The sequence below is a fragment of the Perca flavescens genome, chromosome 16 (genome assembly GCF_004354835.1).
Source record: "Perca flavescens isolate YP-PL-M2 chromosome 16, PFLA_1.0, whole genome shotgun sequence".
NCBI lineage: Eukaryota > Metazoa > Chordata > Actinopteri > Perciformes > Percidae > Perca > Perca flavescens.
Window position 1 is genome coordinate 25002367 of NC_041346.1, and position 19053 is coordinate 25021419.

At 40.2% G+C, this 19053-nt stretch overlaps 1 protein-coding gene across 7 annotated transcripts in view; it reads right to left on the bottom strand.

The window, feature by feature from the left end:
- Positions 1 to 3744: 3744 nt before the first annotated feature.
- fcho2 (FCH and mu domain containing endocytic adaptor 2) overlaps positions 3745 to 19053 on the bottom strand; it is a 51114-nt gene continuing 35805 nt past the window's right edge. For 2 of the 7 annotated variants that reach the window (XM_028601262.1, XM_028601263.1), the window contains exons 17-30: positions 18920 to 19005; positions 16847 to 16930; positions 13836 to 14351; positions 13259 to 13374; positions 13018 to 13147; positions 12773 to 12856; positions 12404 to 12463; positions 11724 to 11835; positions 10595 to 10750; positions 9675 to 9807; positions 7709 to 7908; positions 7561 to 7625; positions 6531 to 6695; positions 3745 to 6434 (exon numbers count right to left, since the gene is read on the bottom strand). In XM_028601262.1, the coding sequence (XP_028457063.1) occupies positions 6412 to 6434; positions 6531 to 6695; positions 7561 to 7625; positions 7709 to 7908; positions 9675 to 9807; positions 10595 to 10750; positions 11724 to 11835; positions 12404 to 12463; positions 12773 to 12856; positions 13018 to 13147; positions 13259 to 13374; positions 13836 to 14351; positions 16847 to 16930; positions 18920 to 19005 (1930 nt within the window). In that variant the 3' untranslated portion in view covers positions 3745 to 6411. The remainder of the gene's footprint in view (positions 6435 to 6530; positions 6696 to 7560; positions 7626 to 7708; positions 7909 to 9674; positions 9808 to 10594; positions 10751 to 11723; positions 11836 to 12403; positions 12464 to 12772; positions 12857 to 13017; positions 13148 to 13258; positions 13375 to 13835; positions 14352 to 16846; positions 16931 to 18919; positions 19006 to 19053) is intronic. The other 5 variants (XM_028601269.1, XM_028601266.1, XM_028601265.1 and 2 more) reach the window with 4 other exon arrangements.

Sequence of the window (19053 nt, forward strand, 5' to 3'; positions counted from 1 at the left end):
GCAAGTTATTATTATTTTTCAACATTGTGCAAGTGTTTTTGACCAGATTATTGTTACCCAGCATCTGTTTCCATGTCTATACTCTACTATCACGATCAAATAAAGGCAAAAATCCCCCAAAATGAATCTGTTAAAACACATAGGTTTTGTAGGCTGTATGATTGATTGATTGATTGATTGTAAAACTGGCTGAAGTCCTTCTGTCGTGATAAATTCTCTGTCAGGTTTGTGAATTGTGTTCATGTATTATTGCCAGAAGGAAACAGTTGACAGAGTTCTGCTTGCTGAGTGGAAAATGTGACAGATGCGTTTGGATGTGAGTCTGACATGTTCCGTGTTTGAGTTATTCTAAAGAGGTCGTCTCGGTTGTGGAGTGAGCAGGAGTATCGGGGGAAAAGAATCCATATTAATGCAATAAACTTACACCATCCATGTTTGTTCAGATGGTTTTCCTCGTGGTGAAGAGGGAGATCAAATGGGCACATCAATTGTAAATTGTCCATAAATGTTACTGATGTGGGGCTCGCTCTCTGTATTGTAGAATAACTCAACTCTATGGCTCCAGTGAGCCTTTGGACAAACATCACTGTGATGGTGGACAACAAAGACTAAATGCTCCCTCTGCTCCGACTGTTTCACGGAGTTGATTCTGACGTTCAGACTCTCTCAATCGATACCAGACACAGGTGGCTCGGCCATCCCAGAACCCAGAATTCCCAGTTTTTAAATAATAGTTTGACATTTTGGAAAACACTCTTATTTGCTTTCTTGTCAAGAGTTAGCTTAGCATGAAGACTAGAAACAAGGGGAAACTGCTAGCCTGTCCAAAGGTAACAAAGTCTGCCTACCAGCACCTCTAAAGCTGACTGATTACCACAGTATATTGTGTTTGTACAAAAACAACACTTTGGTTTTTGGACAGATTAAACAAATGAGAAATAACGTGTTAATTAGGTGCTGATAGATGGATTTTGTTACCACTGGACAGGCTAACTTTTTCCTCCAGTTTTTATGGTAAGCTAATCTAACCGGCTGCTAGCCGTTGTTTCATGTTCAGCATACAAATATAAGAGTGGTATCAATCTTCAAATTAAACTCCCAAAATGTTAATATTTTTAAAACTTATAAGGGAAATCTGGATTTACTGTGAGGTTGCCAGCCAACCAGTTGAGACACGCTGCACCCAGCCAAAACATAGTCCCACCCATAGGCTAACCCCATGTAAAATCATGTCATTTTTACACTAAAAATGTTCCTATAAAACGGGTTATAATGTGTAAATTAGTTAGCTTTAGTGGTGCTGGTAGGCAGATTTAATGGTCAGAGCCAGGCTAACATAAGATGTTTTCCACTGTCTCCAGTCTTTGCTAAGCTAAGCTAACCAGCTGCTGGCTGTATAGTTACCGTACAAACATGAGGCCGATATCAATCTTGTTATCTAACTCTCGACAAAAAAGCGAATAAGCGTATTTACAGTACAATAGGTCTGTTACATAACCCCTCGTAAGACAGAGACTTGTTCATACACTTCGATTTTTGTATGAAACACTGTTCATTGGTGAGATTTAGAGGTGGCGGTAAGCAGATAACCTAAGAATTGAGCCAGGCCAGCTTAGCTCTATCGAAATTTGAGAGTGGTATCAATCTTCTCATCTAACTCTTGGCAAGAAAGCCAATAATGTCAAAGTATTCATTTATATTCCCTTAATCTCATTTCTCTTTATTAGCCGGCTACCTGTACAACTCACACACTCAAATTCACAGATCCTGTCAAGTTGTATAAAATGCCTGGCCACACACAAGAGTCTGCATATGGACTAACAGTTTTTGGATATGACTTCAGCTCACATATCTCACTTTGGCCTGTCAGAGAATAACATCATACCCAGGAGACCTTAAGATCTCTTTGTCTTCTTCTGACTCCGGCGGACGGAGAAAAGTGATGGCTCCCACATGTGGCTGTGAAAAGGCAGCTCTGACGGTGTATTTCAAACAGCATGGAGGAGGTCTTCAGGCAGAGGGACACAAGGCATGACTGAGTGTGTAAACAAGGCGTTGATGTAGTGCGTACATCCTCCTAAGCAAAGCACTGTACGAGGCTCTCCCAGTGCAAACAGCACATTAGTAACGTGTGTGGTGGTGTCTACAAGCTTTGTTCCCATGCCCTATCCTCCTGCATATGGACCATGGTCATTTAAAAAAATAAATAAAAAAATCTCTTTTGTACTCTTGCAACTTCTGACTTTTCAGCCTACAATATTTTATCATAAAATCTGTATGTTTTGGTGCTATTTAGATGCCCCCCTCCCCCATCTATCACTGAGTGCTACGTATATCTGTCAATTCAGGTCAATTCAGTGTGGTTCAAATGTTTAAATCTTTCCACTGAATTTCTACTAAAGAACACCAGCCACATGAAAGAGTGTTCACACAAGCTTTGTAGATTAAAGTGAGGGGTCGTTTTTTGTACTGTTGAGTCTTTAAAATGACATTTCAGTTGCTTTGAGATACACTGTACTGTAGTGAACTCAATACAATCATTAATACAGTCATCACCATGATGACCCGAAAATGCAGAGAAGAAACTCAGGTGGACATCGTGGCCTCTGCAAGAGTAAAACTGCTCTCCTATTTTCAGATTCACGATTCTAAGCTCAAGCATCGGCATTTTTGCTCATTTTAAAAACAGCTTTCCCTTTCTTAAATTCTCTTTAACTCATGCTCTAGCAGTATGCGGCATTGCTACCTTCTTTGTATCTACTCAACAACACTAACGTCACAGTTAAAAGTTTAGCAGTTTTAATGTTAACCACGTTCACCATCGTAGTTTAGCGCGTTAGCATGCTAACATTAGCTAATTAGCACCTCAGATGAGATATCCACGACGTCCCACTTCCGGGATTGCTCCGGTGCCGCAGGAAATTCCGCCGGCTGCATGTCTTTTCGGCAGATGTCGGTTTCCATCTGCTTTCTTTGTGTTGGAATTTTAAACTCCGGTGGATTCATGAGGACTATGGTTAACCTTTTCTCAGATCTCTGCAGGGTAAATCCAGACAGCTAGCTAGACTATCTGTCCAATCGGAGTTTTATCTCGCAAGACTAAAACAACTTTTGAACGTACACACATTCCACCAAAACAAGTTCCTTCTGAAGCTATTTTGCAGCGGCCCCGTGGCTCTGTGCGGAGCTTAGTGCCGCCCATGACGATTGCGATGGGTTTAAAGAAATGCCAATAAACCAGAACACGTTTTTCTCCCATCCCGGAATGCTTTGTGGACTAGCCAGACCCTCCTCCGCAGCGCTGTAGAGGAAGGTCTGGCAAAGCGAGACTAGATGAGATACAACTGAGGCCCATGGGAATGTCATCAGTTTTGAAGGTATTTGGTCATAAAATTTTAACTATAAAATTATTGGACAAAATTTTGAACTGCTGGTGGTGTTAGATAAAAAGCTAAGATATCCCTAAAGTCATCTGGGTACAATGACTTGGAACCATGAATGTCTGTACAAAAATGTGGGCTGATCGAAACACGTTGGTAGCTGAGCACATGCCACATCATCGCAACCTCACTAGTTCGACACCAACCTACGACTTTGTAGTCTACCGCCCCCGTCTACCTCTTAACTGTCAAAAATAAAGAAAACTGTCAAACAAAGGCAGAAATACCCAAAAAATAATCTTGATGGAAGCTCTTACTATATCTGCATGATGAGGCTAAAAGAAACTACACAGAACACTCTTAGTCTTTTTTAATATATTTGTATATATTCATATATTACACATTTAATACAGGCACAATGAGAAATCATAAAAGTCGAGACACAAAGTGGCTGAGATATTGGTAAAAATGTACAATTTATGAGAATCATTTACACAATTTTTCTCTCTTTAAACTCTGTTCAATACAACATACTGTATAAAGAAAGATGGCATGGGTGAAAGTGACGAAAAAAAGGAGCCTTGTAAGTTTATTTTGTACGTTTTGTTGGGACAGCAAGAACCAGCTTGCTAATACTGAACACAATTACAGAATGTGTGTTCTTGCTTTTTTAATGCATTTGGCTCATCGGACCAAAACCGCTGATATAATTAAGAAAAAACACAGAGCGACATGTTCTCACTGTACAAATTTCTGGTGCTACAATCTGAGGATTTTATGTAAACTCATTCATTTAAAACATTTGGCTGATTAAAGTCCAGAGTGAGATACAAAATTTAAGTTCAACAGACACAATTTAAATGTATATTGCATCATCCATTTAAGATGAATGTCTGCCTCTAGATTATTATCAAAGGCTTACAAAACATTAAAAATGTTTTTAAAAAAAATGGTGATAATCACCCTGGCCAGATATGATGAAATCAAATAAATGATCAAGTGAGACATCGGATGAATCAAGTATGGATATGAGTTTAAATCTCCTACAAACCAGTCAGTTAAAAAGCAGAGAGTAAAAAATAAGCCTGGTGTTTAAAGATATTTCCTAAAATCTTATCTAAGAGGTCAGTTGGCCACATGATGCACAGTGTATGAAACCCCTGCCCTAAAAAGTTTCATCAATTTTCAATCACAGCTTCCAGGCAACTAACTAATCGCGTCTCCACACGTCACATACCAGCACATTTACCAATTTTAGGATCATTACATGGTTGAGGTCAATGTAAAACATAGAAATACTCCATTAAGGAGCACAACAGCCTCTACAGCAGCAGCCTTCATTAGTAAAAGAGTGAAGAATGAAGCACCAAGAGGACATTTTCCATCCATCCATCCATCCGTCCGTCCATTTTCCATACCCACTTGTGCTGTTTATAGTTGCAAAAGTTTTATCCCAGCATGCACTGGGTGAGAGGCAGGACAGGCCAGTAATGTTTCAAAGGGCAATGGCAGTACTGTGCCACAATATCTAACCCCAATTAACAACACTGGATTATTGAGTGTCGAGTAGTTGTGAGAAGGCATTACGATCATTAATTTGGCCTTATTGTGCTAATGCTACTCACTTACATCATCTACTGCACAGTGATTGTGTGAGGGGCTAAGTTCAACTGACGAGCGTTAGAAACTATTAGAAAAAGGCAAGATATAAAAGGGCTTGATGATTAAACTCAATCACAGAAGGCAAACATGACCCCTTTGTTTTTGGAAGACAGTCGGGTTGTAAAAAGAGGAGACATTTTCCCTTCAACATCCAAATAAAAGGAGTAAAAATAAAAAAACAACTGGCACAATGTTGGTGCTATTCTCATTGACTGTGCTGTAATATACAAAAAAGATTAGAGAAAATTTCGATTCAGGCACATTTCTCCATTTATGGGGCACAGAAGTGTGATAAAAAAAGCCAGTTTAAAAAACAAGGCTGCAAGTGAAATTTGGGGCAATGTCCCTTGATTCTTTGTTTTTAAAGCATCTACCATTTATGTTTTACAGTCAAGATTGCTGAGAATTGTTTCATAAAGTATATATCTTTTTTAAATACAAGCCATGACTGGAAGGGGAATTTACAAGGGAAAAAAAGTTCAATTCTAAAAAAAAGACCACACTGATCACAGACCCCATTAGTGATTGTTTAAAAAAAAATCTCCATGCATTTTATCACAGAGAAATGTAGCTTAAATCTGGAAACCCAAATTTGGGTAAAACATTGACACACTTCTGATGCCTGTTGATCTGCAGTATAAGAGGAGGCACTGAGGTCAGATTCTTTTTTGCATTAGTTTGAAAGCACTTCAATGTTAGTTTAAGAGATCAAGCTTGTGCATTAGTGCGTGAGTACTGTTTAAGACAGATTCGACCTTCATTGATTCAATGCACGTGACGAAAAGAAGACAAATCATGAGGAGGAAAAGTAGAAAGATCAGTAAACAAAGCTGATTTGAGCGTTGAGTCAGAGCTGGTCGAGCAGAATAATCCGTGTTAATATTTACAGTTCAGAGGCCAAGAGGGAGAAACCTTTTCTTCTCTTCCACGCAGACATGGTTTTGTTTTATATTCCTTATAGGCTCTTGGAAAAAATGAATATAAGAGGAAGAAGAGCATCTGATAAATTGTTAGTGCACCTTTTTTATGATTTAAAATACAATATAGATTTATATCTAATCCATAAATTGTTTCTGACTATACAAAAGTGAATTGATCAGAAAGCATCATTAGACTTCATATCTACACATTTCCTGAAAGCTCATCTTAGTCTTCTTTAATTCTTTTTTTTTTTTTTTTTTTTTTTTTTTTTTTAGTTTTTTTTAAACAGTGTTCAATACTCAGTGCTGTTTTTTTTTTTATTGTAGTGAGATTCTCGCCTCCCGGGCAAAAGCTCAGATGGATTCAGAGGTTCAGGAAGCCTCGCAAAGTTGCCAACTTTTGTGTCAAACAAGATTTTATTTCATCAGAACCAGAGTGGCGGGTCACCTCAGCAATCTGCCATATAACGTCCTACAGAAAAAGAAAGAAAGGTGAGCCGTTTGAGTCACTGATGCATTAAATATACCAGCATCAGGTACGTATGGCTAATCCCCATGCACAGCATACCTGTGGCAAATCTCTTCTTGTTGAGGGAAAGTCTGTATCCAGACCCCTGCAGCTCCATGTCCACTCCTGACAGGGTGCTCCCCTCACTCATAAACTGCACTGCCAGAGTGGAGGGGTTCGATGGCCCATCTGACAGTTCAAACTTGGCCCTCAGGGACCCGGCGCCTGGGAGTCAAACACAAAGAAATACGCTCACTTTCCAGCAAATGGTCCAGTTCTCTTCCTATCCGGACACATCCTCTACAGGTGGGATTTTGTACAAGCTGCCTCTAAAGCGGGATTTATGCTTCTGCGTTGAATCTACGCCGTGGCTACGTACGTAGGTACGTGGAGACACGGACCCTACGCTGGACCCTATGCCGGAGCCTGACGTGCACCTCTCAAAAAATGTAACTACACGTCGCGGCGACGCACGCCGCTTGGCCGTGGCTTGGTAGCGTTGCCGTTCCCCTGACTCATTTCCTGGTTCTCCTTCTCCATAAACAACGTGAAATCAAGGAGAGGGTTAACTTTTCCTGCTACAGATCTCCCACCGTAGTCAGAAAACACAGGGGAGACACTTTGTTTCTCTCACTATGACTCTAGAGTCGGTACTCGCGCCGAAGCTAATCACCATCACTCTCTCACTCTCTCTACCACACACACACACACATGCTGGCCCTGCTGTTCTCTTAAAGAGATTGACGCACACACCAATGCACAAGTATAAACTTCAGGTCACTTAAATAGCAGGGTTATTATAAGGTTTAGGTGCAGCACCTTAGCCGTTTTGGGCACCACCTAACTGAATGAATACCACTAAAAGAGTTTTCTCAGATCTAATGACTGTAGTTGGACTTCTTTAGCAAGTTTTGTCTTTAAGCCTTTTGAGTGTTATTTATTTAGGATCTGCTCTAGCTTTTCCAACTCTACTGTAAGTCTTCCAAAAAGCGAGGGAAAACACTGCATAGGCTACGGTGAAAGTTCTGCGTGGAGCCTCCGCAGAACCATAAATCACACTTAATTCCAAACAAAGAAAAAGACGATTTACCTTCATTTTCAGACTTTTCTGAGATTTCACTGAGCTTCCATAGACACTTATTCTGCTCTGGATTCCTACAATAAGAGAAAGAAATGAGCTGTTTCTGTTTGACTAAGATAGAATATGTTTTCAGCATTTTACATGCACCACTTCTTACCAGATGGAGTTAGGCAGAGAATGCATGTTGGTGACTCCTCCGTCAACAGGCACTAAGATCTGTACGTTGGAGAGTGGACCGGGGGAGGCCATGGACTCCGGGTTGTAGCGGTAGTCTACCCGCAGGTCTGATGTACTCGGTGTACACTTCCAGTATATGGCCAGGTTGAGAGGAGTGGAATGGATCCCATCAGACTGCACCTGAACACAGCAGGTATGAACAAAGCTGCTTTAAGTTCAAGGCAATTAGAGTGATGTTCCCATTACATCAGCTGCACTGAGACTACATGAAACCACGTTTGAAGTCTGAATCTCAACTTAGAAGGTCAATTTCAACGTTAAAGTTCTGACACAAACACATGTAGCTGGTTTGGTGTGCTGAAAGTCCAAATGTATGCTAAAAACAAAACTAATGTTCCTCCAAAGCTTCCAGAAACCAGGACAAAGACAAATTCTTCTATCAGAAATCAGTGTTAAGCTGACTGAGCCAATTCATGGATTGTTTGTTTTACACCTAGATGAGCTTATATTTCATTATATTCTTAGATTTCTTTATGACCCACTACGCTAAACTCCAAAAAAAAAAAAAAAAAAAGCGGGGCCTGATTATGGGGTGGCAGGATGGCCTCCAACTGGAGGGCCAAAGCTCGATGACAGTGTGGCCAAACCAGCTGAAGAATCACTTAACTAAATATTGAAATCCTACCTGCTCGAGGGCTAGAGGCATTTGTTGACCGAAAAATGACAAATTTCAGATTATGGATCAATCATAAATAAATATCATCAATCAGTTTTTGATCTTCTGATAAAATATATACTGATATAAAGATATACTGATTAAATAGTAGAACATTACTAGAATCGCAATTTCAAAAACAGTTCTTGCAACAAAAAGGTCTTAGTGACAGGATAAAAAACTCCTGACTGAGGCAAAAAAAAAAAAAACAACCTGCACACTGTACTCACTTAATTAACGTTTGGCTTCCTCAGGCAAAGTTCACACAGGCAAACAGCACCATACAAATCTAGATTCTAGCCTCTCAGCTGGGAAAAACTTTCCAATTAGAGGACACCAGGAATACTTTCCAGTATGCATACAACTTAAGGGAAAATTAGCTCTTCAATAATAAAAACAAACTTCCAATTGTAAACAGTAAATTAGCCAATATTATAGAAAATAGGTTAACATCACAATAAGGCCCCATATTACACAATGTAGCCAACAGTAGAAAGGAAGAGGAAAAAACACGAGGCAATCTTATAGTTACAGTGCTTCAAAATCACGAGTTTGGAGTATTGTGATTATTATGTTTTTTTCCCATACATTATATGTATGGTGCTGACAACTTGGATTTTATAGGTTAAGCTTTTACAATACCATCTTTTATGTCCAAGGACATAACATATAAACTAATATTATAATGTAAAGCCAGTTTGAACATGTCTATTTAAAGATGATGTCATCCAGCGGTGGCATTGCGCGTGTGAGGCTACAGGATTTTAGGACCAGGCCTACAGTATATGGCTGAGGTTTACACCAGACTATATAACACGGTTTTAGAGGAGTGCATTTAATTATGAAGCCAGTAAGTGACCACAAATGAATTCAATTCCTATAAGTGGTCCAGAAAAACTATGAGGTTAAAACTATTTTAATATTCTAAGAATATTATAGACTAGAGCTGCCTATGGCAGGAAGATCAAATAGACAGCCCTGTGATAATACTGTGAGATCATTTCTCTTTAACTTTGGAACATGGCTTCCAAAATATTTCACATTAAAAAATTAATTCTGCACTGTCTGTATTTCCGCCCTGCTCCCTCCTCTAACCTCATCTAGTTTTGTTGCTTCTTTCTCAGACATGTTTAGAGGGCGAAGCACTTAGGGAAATATGTTTTTACAGGGCATTCTTAACTACAATTATTTTATCTGGATCATGTTTAAGGCTCAGCGTTGGCAGACTGACCTGGTATTTTAGGATGTCCACATTATAGTAGGAAGCTGTAGGGTTTTGCTCTGAGGCTTTTCTGAGGTAGGACGTCAGCGCTTGCATGTTGAACCAGAAGTCCCTGGAATTTGAGTCACTTTGGGAAGGATCACTAGATAAAAAGACAAACAGTCAGAAATATATGTACACACAGACACACACACTGATGCACAAGGAATAATCGGAGGCTCAATTATTCATTGCTCTTCCTGGCTTTGTGTGCAAAGCTCTAATAGCTTGGAAAAAGTGACCCTGTTATATCCAAGCAGCTACTAAATCATGAATTCCATCGGATTCAATTACTCCAACCATTAGGTCTTGGGATAACTGAGAGGGAGAAGAAGTGCGAAAAGCATTAAATGTTGTCATGATGTCATTTCCATTTACTTTTTAAGAAAGGATATGAACTTCACGTCACATAACATTTGTTTTAAAAAAAGTGCAATTTTAAAAATGGAACCAAAAACAAATTGCGGCATACTGAAACGTGCACTGCGTGTGAGGCGAAACATACGTTAAACACCTTTGACGGAGACTAAAGAGGTGAGAGGTAAAATAGTGTATGATAAATGAAGCAGCTGTTCTATGAAGTTTGCTGTTCTTTGCCATTTCAGGCTGTGAAGTATTTCAGAAGAGACATGGGCTGTTGAGAACCTGGCTGTTAAAGTCTGGTGGAAAATACTTCCCCGACAGCTTAATGATAGGTTCATGTCAGATTACTAATTGAATTTCCTCTCACTGACGCAGACTACATTTCCTCGATTCTCACTCGAATCATCGCGTCCAAATCCCCTCTTTCACTTAACCACGACTCTGACAAGTTAGCAACCCGTCGGCTCTCCAAAACTCTTCACTTGCCACACCGGCCCCTTTGGGTGTAACTCTTCTGGACGGCTCACCTGTATAGTAGCTGCTGGTTGGGTAGGATCTGCTCCAACCTGCTGGTGTTCTTCAGTTTGAAGGTGAGCACGGCCGGGGAGGGGTTGGTGGTGAACACCTTGATGATGCCCATGGGGAACGACAAAGTCATGTCTCCTGTGATCTTCACAATGCACCTGTGGGATGTAGCCACGCCAATATGAATTATGTCATACATGGTATCTGTGGGTTTTTTTCTTTCAATGAACTGATAATTGTTTAGGTTATCGAATATCAGAAAGATTTCACAATTTCCCAGCGTGCCTAAGTTGACACCTTTTAACTTGTTAGGTCTGACCAACAGTCTAAAACCCAAATATATTCTTTTTTATTCAATAGGTAATGATAAACAATAGAGGAAAGTATAAAATAATTGAATAATTTGAGAAGCTGGAATTAGAGGATGTTTGGCATTTTTGCTTGAAAAATATCTGAAACTATTTAATTCTAAATTATGGATCGTACTTTAGCCTATAAATCCGCTTAAAAAAAAAAAAAAAAATATATATATATATATATCTATATATAAAGATCTAACAAAGGCCCATTTTAAAAGTGGACATTGAACACATTGGCTTTAGGTCACAGGTGTAACACATCTCCACTTTTCTTAGAACACTTCTGCATGCATCTATAGTCTAATATAAATCCAGTTTCTTCCTTCCGTTGGGGCTAGGCTGGGGTGGAATCGGCCCACAGCGAGTCTCAACCTCGCACCGTGTCTCCGCTGCATTGCTTATGAAATGTTCCATTCACTAATCCCTGCAAAAATAAGCCTTTTGCACAGCAGCAATTTAACAGCAGTTAACCAATAAATGGCTGTATGTTTTCACTGCCCCAGACTATAATCTGCCTCATGTAGGTTATCCACTCTGAAAGAATGGTGTCAGACTAATGCAAAACATTCCACACATGCAGAGCGAGAGGGAGCTACACACACAACCAAAGATCTGAGTGTAGTTTGGGCTAGGGACCAGGCAGTACATCACTGTACTGTAGAACGCATAACATCATATGTGTTGGAGTTCAAGTTCTAATATGGACAAAAATGGGTATGCGTGCAGGTCCATGTCGGGGCCTTTGAGCGGCGGGAGGTCATGTGAGACTCACTTAGTGGGATCAGCTCCTTTGAAGTAAGCATTAACCGATTCTGTGAAGGCCACGGCAATGGGCAAAGCATCTTGGGATGCCAGGGTCACAGGGCTGGGACCGCGAGACGTCCCTGAGAATGAGAAAGGCACAGAGTTTGAGGTCTGTTGACTCAGCTGCAGATCAGACTTTTACAACAGCGGGGTCCAAAGCTCACATCGGAATTAGGAAGGCTTGATCGTGCAAAGATGCATTATATAATTTAGAATATTTGTTTTATTGCATTTCATGAAGTCAGTCAGTCATTCATGCATTGCAAATCAGTACATTGTTATTTTTCAAATAAAGAAAAATAAGGTACATTTTTAGAGTAGATCGTGCTCCAGCTGCTTTAGTTCATAGAATTCAGACACGATTACATTAGACAGCATATTAAACTAAAGTCAACAAAAGATGTACCAGTCAATCATTCATTACTTCATTATTTTAACAATCAAATCTTTATAATGTTAGGAGCAGATGCTGTTGCCAGAAAGACAAATGTGAGAAATGGGCTGAAAAGAGGAATCTGGAGAGCACACAAGACAGAAATGCAATCATTGCAAAGCAAGTAGACAATATCCAGTTGTCCATCCAGCCTATCAAACAGACTGGTGTTAGTTTTAGTTAAATACAGAAGAGTCTTCTTGTATGAACCATACCTGCTGGTGTTTCACACCGCTTCTCAAAGGTAGGCAGCTTCGCTATGAACACATCGTCCTCTTTACGCCAAATTAAAAGGCATAAAAGAGAAAGGAAGGAGATAAACAAACCCAAAAGCACAAATGCTGAAAATGATGAGAAGAGATGATGCTGAGCACAGTTGTAAGTCCTGAATGTGTGATTGTGGCAGGTGAGCCCTAAGCTGACGGATATGATCATTGCACAGAGATGAACAAAGAGCTAACAGGCCCTAATGATGACAGTATTAGCATCAGTGAAATGTATGCAGAGTAGAGTAAATGATGATTGTAGCCACTACGGAAAGGAGTGTCTCTTAGGGAGACAGAAGTTTGGAAAGGCAGACTCACTTTGGCTTTGGACAAAGAAAGGAGCGGGGGAGAGCAGCTCTGGCTCTGGGGAGGAGAGGGGCAGAGCAAAGGTGTGCTCGGCTCCTGTAAGGAGAGGAGTCAAGGAAGGAGGAGTGAGAGAAGAGGACAACAGCGCATTGTGTTGCAGAGACAAAAGGTATGTGGCAGGTTGGCGAGGAGCTGAAGAAAAGGAGAAGAAATAGTTCCAAGGAAAAGTAGATTCTCTATACACTGAGGAGGCTTACCAACAGTGGGGGTGTTGGCGGCGCTGAGTGAGGCATTTGAGGACAAGGAGGAGGAGCTCTCTGCCCGGGCGAGTGGTGCAGCAGGAGGAGGGCTGGCGTTCGATGTCTTGTGTGGGCTGAACGGCCGTACCTGAGTGAAGGGAGTCCATCAATTAGAATGGTAGTACAATGTCAGACTGTCATTTTAACAGCAATCAATGTTGTGTTGCACGTATAATCTAGGGATGTTGGGGTTACTCACAATCTCGTTGATTCCTGTGAGTTTTCCTGTGGGGAGTTTGGGCCTGGAGGAGGGTCGTGGTGGGGGTACCAGGGCTCCGGCGGTCAGCGGGGTCGTTGGCCGGTTTGGTACTGGCACTACACCGAGAAACACATGGAAGTTTGACTGGTTAGGGGCAGTTACACAGCAAAGGGCTTCGGGTACAAACAGACAACAATGTATACACTGTGCTTCATTCACGTAGACGCAAAACCATCATGCAACAAGACTTCTAGTTAAAAAAAATAAAAATAAAAAAAGAACATAATAGCAACCATAATGAAAAGCATAACAGGTAACAACATAGAAGTAAAACACATTCCAAAATGAATGAAAAAGAACCTCAAAGACAAACATGTTGCAAACCAGTCAGTGAGTTAGATAAGCATATCTCTGAAACATAAATAAATAAATAATAATAAAAAATAATGCAAATTGTCAACTTCAAATATAAAAGAAATGCACAGTATGAAAACATACAGTTAAAATAAAAAAATGCAAAACTAAAACTCCAAACCTCAGGCATTAGACACGTCTCTAGCATCAGCAATAATGTTACCAGTGAATGTTTTGCCTGATGGAGCTGCTGCCATCGCCCTATCTGTAATCCCAGAGAAGACATCAGAGAAACCGGGGTTGCCGTCTTCTCCGCTGCCCGCCGCTTTGCAGTAGGCGTCAGCAGAGTCATCGGAGAGGAAGCGACTTGACCTGCCAGAGCCGGAGCCGGCCTGAGGCCTCTGGAGCTCCTTCACAGACGACCCCGAGCCCTGACGGCGAGCTGGAGTGAAATTATCACTGAAGGCGATCCACTGGCTCTGGGACCACGACACGGAGGAGAAGGCGTCAACGCTCTTCGGAGGGCTGGCCGCAGCCGGGCTTTTGATGGGGTCAATTGGCTCGGTGGGCAGGGTGATGGGGGCGCTCTGGGCCCTCGCTGGTATGGGCTTGAGTGCTTGGAAAGGGTTTTCTGGCGAGTCCCAGGGAGAGGATGTGGATGAGGAGAAAGAGGAGACATCTTTGGATTGTTGGCTCTCTGCCAGGGGAGGGGAGCACTCCCGCTGTGTCACCGCCTCAGCTGGAGGGGGGCGATGTGATTGACAGAGGCGATAAACATGACAAATGCAAAGCAAAGAGATACTGTATATAGAGGGTAAACCAACCAGACATTTAGTAACACCAGCTAATTACAAAAGTGACTCCTCAGCAGTTAGCAGCACCAGAATAGCAAACACGTGAGCTTTATTGCGATTACCTCGAACTAGGGCTGAACGATTAATCGTTTTCAAATCAAAATCGAGATTTGAAAGAATGCGATTAGCTAATCGAATGAGCAATATTCAGTTGAATGTTTGGTTTAACATATTGTATTCCTCTTTTCATTATTATATGTACTGTTTTTTCATAAATGCTGGAATGATGTTACATATCACATATTGTTTACAGAAATGTCCTATTTTCAGTGGATTTTTCATTTATTTTTCATTACGTTATTCAACATGATCGTAGAAGGTGCAATATGTAGATGCCGCTATTGAACTGAGGCATTTTTTATTGTAATTGTTTTTTGTTATTATAACTTTAGCTTTTGTGATAAATGTTCTGTGTTTGACTGTTCAATGTCCCATGCTTATTAAAAGAAAAAACACTTATCTCTGGCAATTCATATCAATGGGCCTCATTCACCAACCGTTCTTACAAAGAAATGTGTTCTTAAACCCTTCTTACGAACTTTTTACGAAGATTCTGGCATTCACTAATGTTTTCTTAACTTGGATTTGTTCTTAGCTAAGAACAAAATCTACCAACACTGAAAAGCACTCTTACGCACATTTGAGTGATGGCAGCGCGACTCGATAGACTCTACTATCGATTTACGCTACGGTAGCATTTTTCGACAAGGCAGCATAGATCGTCAGAACACCGGCTCCGGTGCGCCAGAGCCCGGGCGCAGCGCCACTGACCCTCGGTAATACAGCCTCCGGTAAAAGTGAAAATGAAAACATTTGTTTTTATTATTCCCGTTTTTAAATCATAGTTGCTATATCTATTTCTCTCCACAGCATCGTTTACTCCTCCGCCAGGCTGCGTAAGACGCGTTCATATCTTATTTATTTGGCTGGACTCTTCACATCTCCCCATTTGCGCTGCTTCACACACTTTATTTGCTTACTTGCATGGTTAAAGAAAATATAACGGTCTTAAAATACATCCATGAATAAAACCAACCGCATTCCGATTCTAACAACACATTTCCGTTTTATGCTGGTTACGATAGGAACTTTAAAAAAAAAAGCCAGGCCTTGTTTGTGGTAGTGGACACCTTATACTTTTACTAAAGTAAATATGTCTCTTGTTATTTGTACTTTTATTTAAGTACTGAGATTCAGTACTTCCTCAACCAAGGCTCCGACAATCTCCGAAAACCTGTCTCCCAGGAGGTGCACAGGAAGTGTCATGTCCTTATATGGGAATTTGCGGGGCGTTTTTTTATGCTAATTAGGAACAACTGGCACGCGCTTTCAGTTACGAAGACGTGGGATTCATCAATCCTAAGAACACAGATGCGAACAAATCTGGTGTTTAAGAACACGTCATGAATCCGGCGTAAACTTTTCTTAGAAACCTTCTTAAGAACATATTTAAGAGAAAACTTAGGAAGATATTGGTGAATGAGGCCCAATGTTCCCATTCTTACATAAGAATATAGAGCAGTTTTGATGGTGTCTCATGTTATATTGGTCCATGACATGTTTTATCTGTTACACAGTGAATATTGAACTTTAGCTAAACTTTTAAGAAAACAAAATCGCAAATCAAATCGTAATCACAATATCTGGCAGAAAAAAATCCACCCCCCCCTCCAAATCGTTCAGCCCTACCTCGAACATGAAAACATGCTTTTCTACCAGTATTTGTTTGATAGAAATTGTAGAATTGTATGGTCTTGTCTGTTGCTGGCATTCAACTAAATATGAAACACCTCCGTGGTACTGAGTAATGGTAGTGTTTATGTCTTTTCTAGGCGTTTACATTATGTTGTTTTTTCCCTTTAATTGTGTCACACAGTATACAAATATGGACTTTGGACTACTTTACTGCTACTACTTTGGCAAAGTTAAACCTATATACACATTATTAAATCTTTAGTCAGCGGCTGTTCATTTTCTACAATTACTACATATTTTTCTTGTAACATGAAAATAGACTCATGGAGTATGTGTATCCACTGTAGCTCAAAATGGGCTTATAACACATGCAAATGCTTTGAAACCATAGTTTTGGTATCATATCTTATAAGAAATATGATGCATATCTTAAACCAAAATCTATCCTCCTATCAGCCATAAATGTGCAAAGCGATGACCCTTGTTTTAGACACACGTCCTGATAATTATCAGTTTGACTCTCACACATGTTCACACGCATTTGAAGTAAAGAATACTTAAAGGTTTACATAAAGAGAAACAAAAATTGAACATAAATACTATGCATAACAGTCATTGATGATAGCTTGATCAAACAAGTTTTCGTTTAGATCACTGTCTGATAAACGGGGCACACACATTTTACCTGAGGCCTCTGGCAGAAAGACGTCTGAGTCATTCATCAGAAAAGATGGAGATGGAGGGATTGAAAGGAAGATAGAGGCAAGGTCTAACAAGAAAAGTTCATAAATAAATAAATAAAACCAATAAAACATCAAGTAATTTGAACTCAATTACATTGTAATCAAAACAAAATGCAAAGTAAAAAAAAAATATATATGTAAAACAGATGGAAATGTACAATCATATCAATAAACACAACATATGACAATACATTTTTTTTTTTTTTTTTTTTACAATCTCTTCCTTATTCAGTGAAAGTTTAATGTGTCATGTGTGCATTTGGAGTGGGTAACAATGCTACACTGTACACAGAGAGAATTAACAGGCTGTAAGCGGGGACTTAATTCCCATCACTGAATCTTAATCAGGGCACTCTACGATGCTCTTTTGACTTCTAAGCCGAGACCTTTGACAGTAACGAGACAATGTTTGACAACATACGTGCCAGTGGGCTTTATAGCCAACCCTCTGACCTCAACTAGGTGCCAATTAACTGTGGATTACGCTTAGCCTAGGCAATGGGTCAGCGCTAATGTCACTTTGTTTAAACACTGGTGTCATGCACGTAAAGCGACGAGAATCCCTCCATCAACACTCAAAAGTAAAGTAAAACTAACATTCAAATGTCTATCGTAAAAGTATTAATGTAGAGACTTTAAGAAGATTTAGACGAAACAGGAGGAGAACAAAGATGATGTGAAATGATTGAAAAGACAAACTGCAGACTGGGATAAAAAAAACAAAAAAAAACTGCCGTTTTAAGTTGAATAATCTGTTGACCTCAGAGGTCAGTTCCTCCATGTGGGACTGCCCTGAGAGGAGACACTTCCAACGGAGTAGCTCAGAAAAAGAAAAAGAGGGAAGCGGACACTACATAGTGCATAGAGAGAAGATGAGATCAAAAACAGAAAGGGCAAAAGGACTGGATCAAACGAGACCGAATGCTAGTGTGGTTGCTCCTTAAAGTTACAACAGGAAATCAAACCCCATTTTTGATACTATCTACAGTCTGCATTGTTTCCGTAATAGCCATTCAATGCATTTAGATTCTATAATTACATAATTACCTCTCTATAATGTTGTTTTTTTATTGGTACTGGCAGAGTCTGCCATTCCCGCACTCAATTCAGACAGACCTAACAACGAGATTGACAGAAAATGATGCATACATGTAATCTAGTGCATTTTTATCTCATGAATATCAGCCTCACTGTTTACTGTTCACTGCCGTTACACTGTGTCAGAGCCATTTTAAGTTACTGCTAATGCAAAGCCAACATTGTTCTTCACTTCTCAGCAAGATAACCAACTCCTTCTCTACTTAGTGAGAAATTCTTGCACCGTGTGCAGCATGAAATCAGATCACCGTTGCAGTTATTATTGACTGACTTCTTTATTAAATAATAAGTTGGTTTTGCTGCACTGTAAACGGTTACAGCAGTTCTGCTGTATTTCTGACATTATACCTAATGATCATATATGACACTACTGTTTCCTTATTATTGGCCATCTTGGCCATTTAGCGGTTCTAATCTATTGACGAACATATGCATGTGTTGTTGTTGTTTTTGTTTTTTGTATTTTTTTGCTTTTTGTATGTACGTTGTCATATTGCTAATTGTATTTTTCATTTTCTGTCACTCCTCTGTTGTCATGTAATGATTTTGTTTTATGTTGGGACCCCCTCGAAAATGAGATGATACATCTCAAGGGGTTTATCCTAATAAACTAATTTGAATATATATGCTGTTACCACCTGTAACCACGGTTGTCGCCAAATCAACCAGGACTAAAATGGTTTTTCAAGATTCTTTTTTTTGTTATTTTTAGGCCTTTATTTTGAAAGGACAGCATACACATGAAAGGGGGGAGAGAGAGGGGGAATGACATGCAGCAAAGGGCCGCAGGATTACAACTTTAAAGGAATTACAGTAACCCTTACATTGTTGCTACGCACCGTCGAGGGTTACTGTAGATAACGGTAAAATCTGATGTTGTGGAGAAATATATGCGCGCACAGAGGCTTTGGGATTACCTGTTGATGAGGACACCGAGGAAGAGGAGCCTGCTGCCAGAGTTGGGCCGAACGGGTCCAGAGACAGAAGGTCGTTGTGCGTCAGTCTGCCGGAGGAGAGACAGACAGACAGACAGACAGACAGAGAGAGAGAG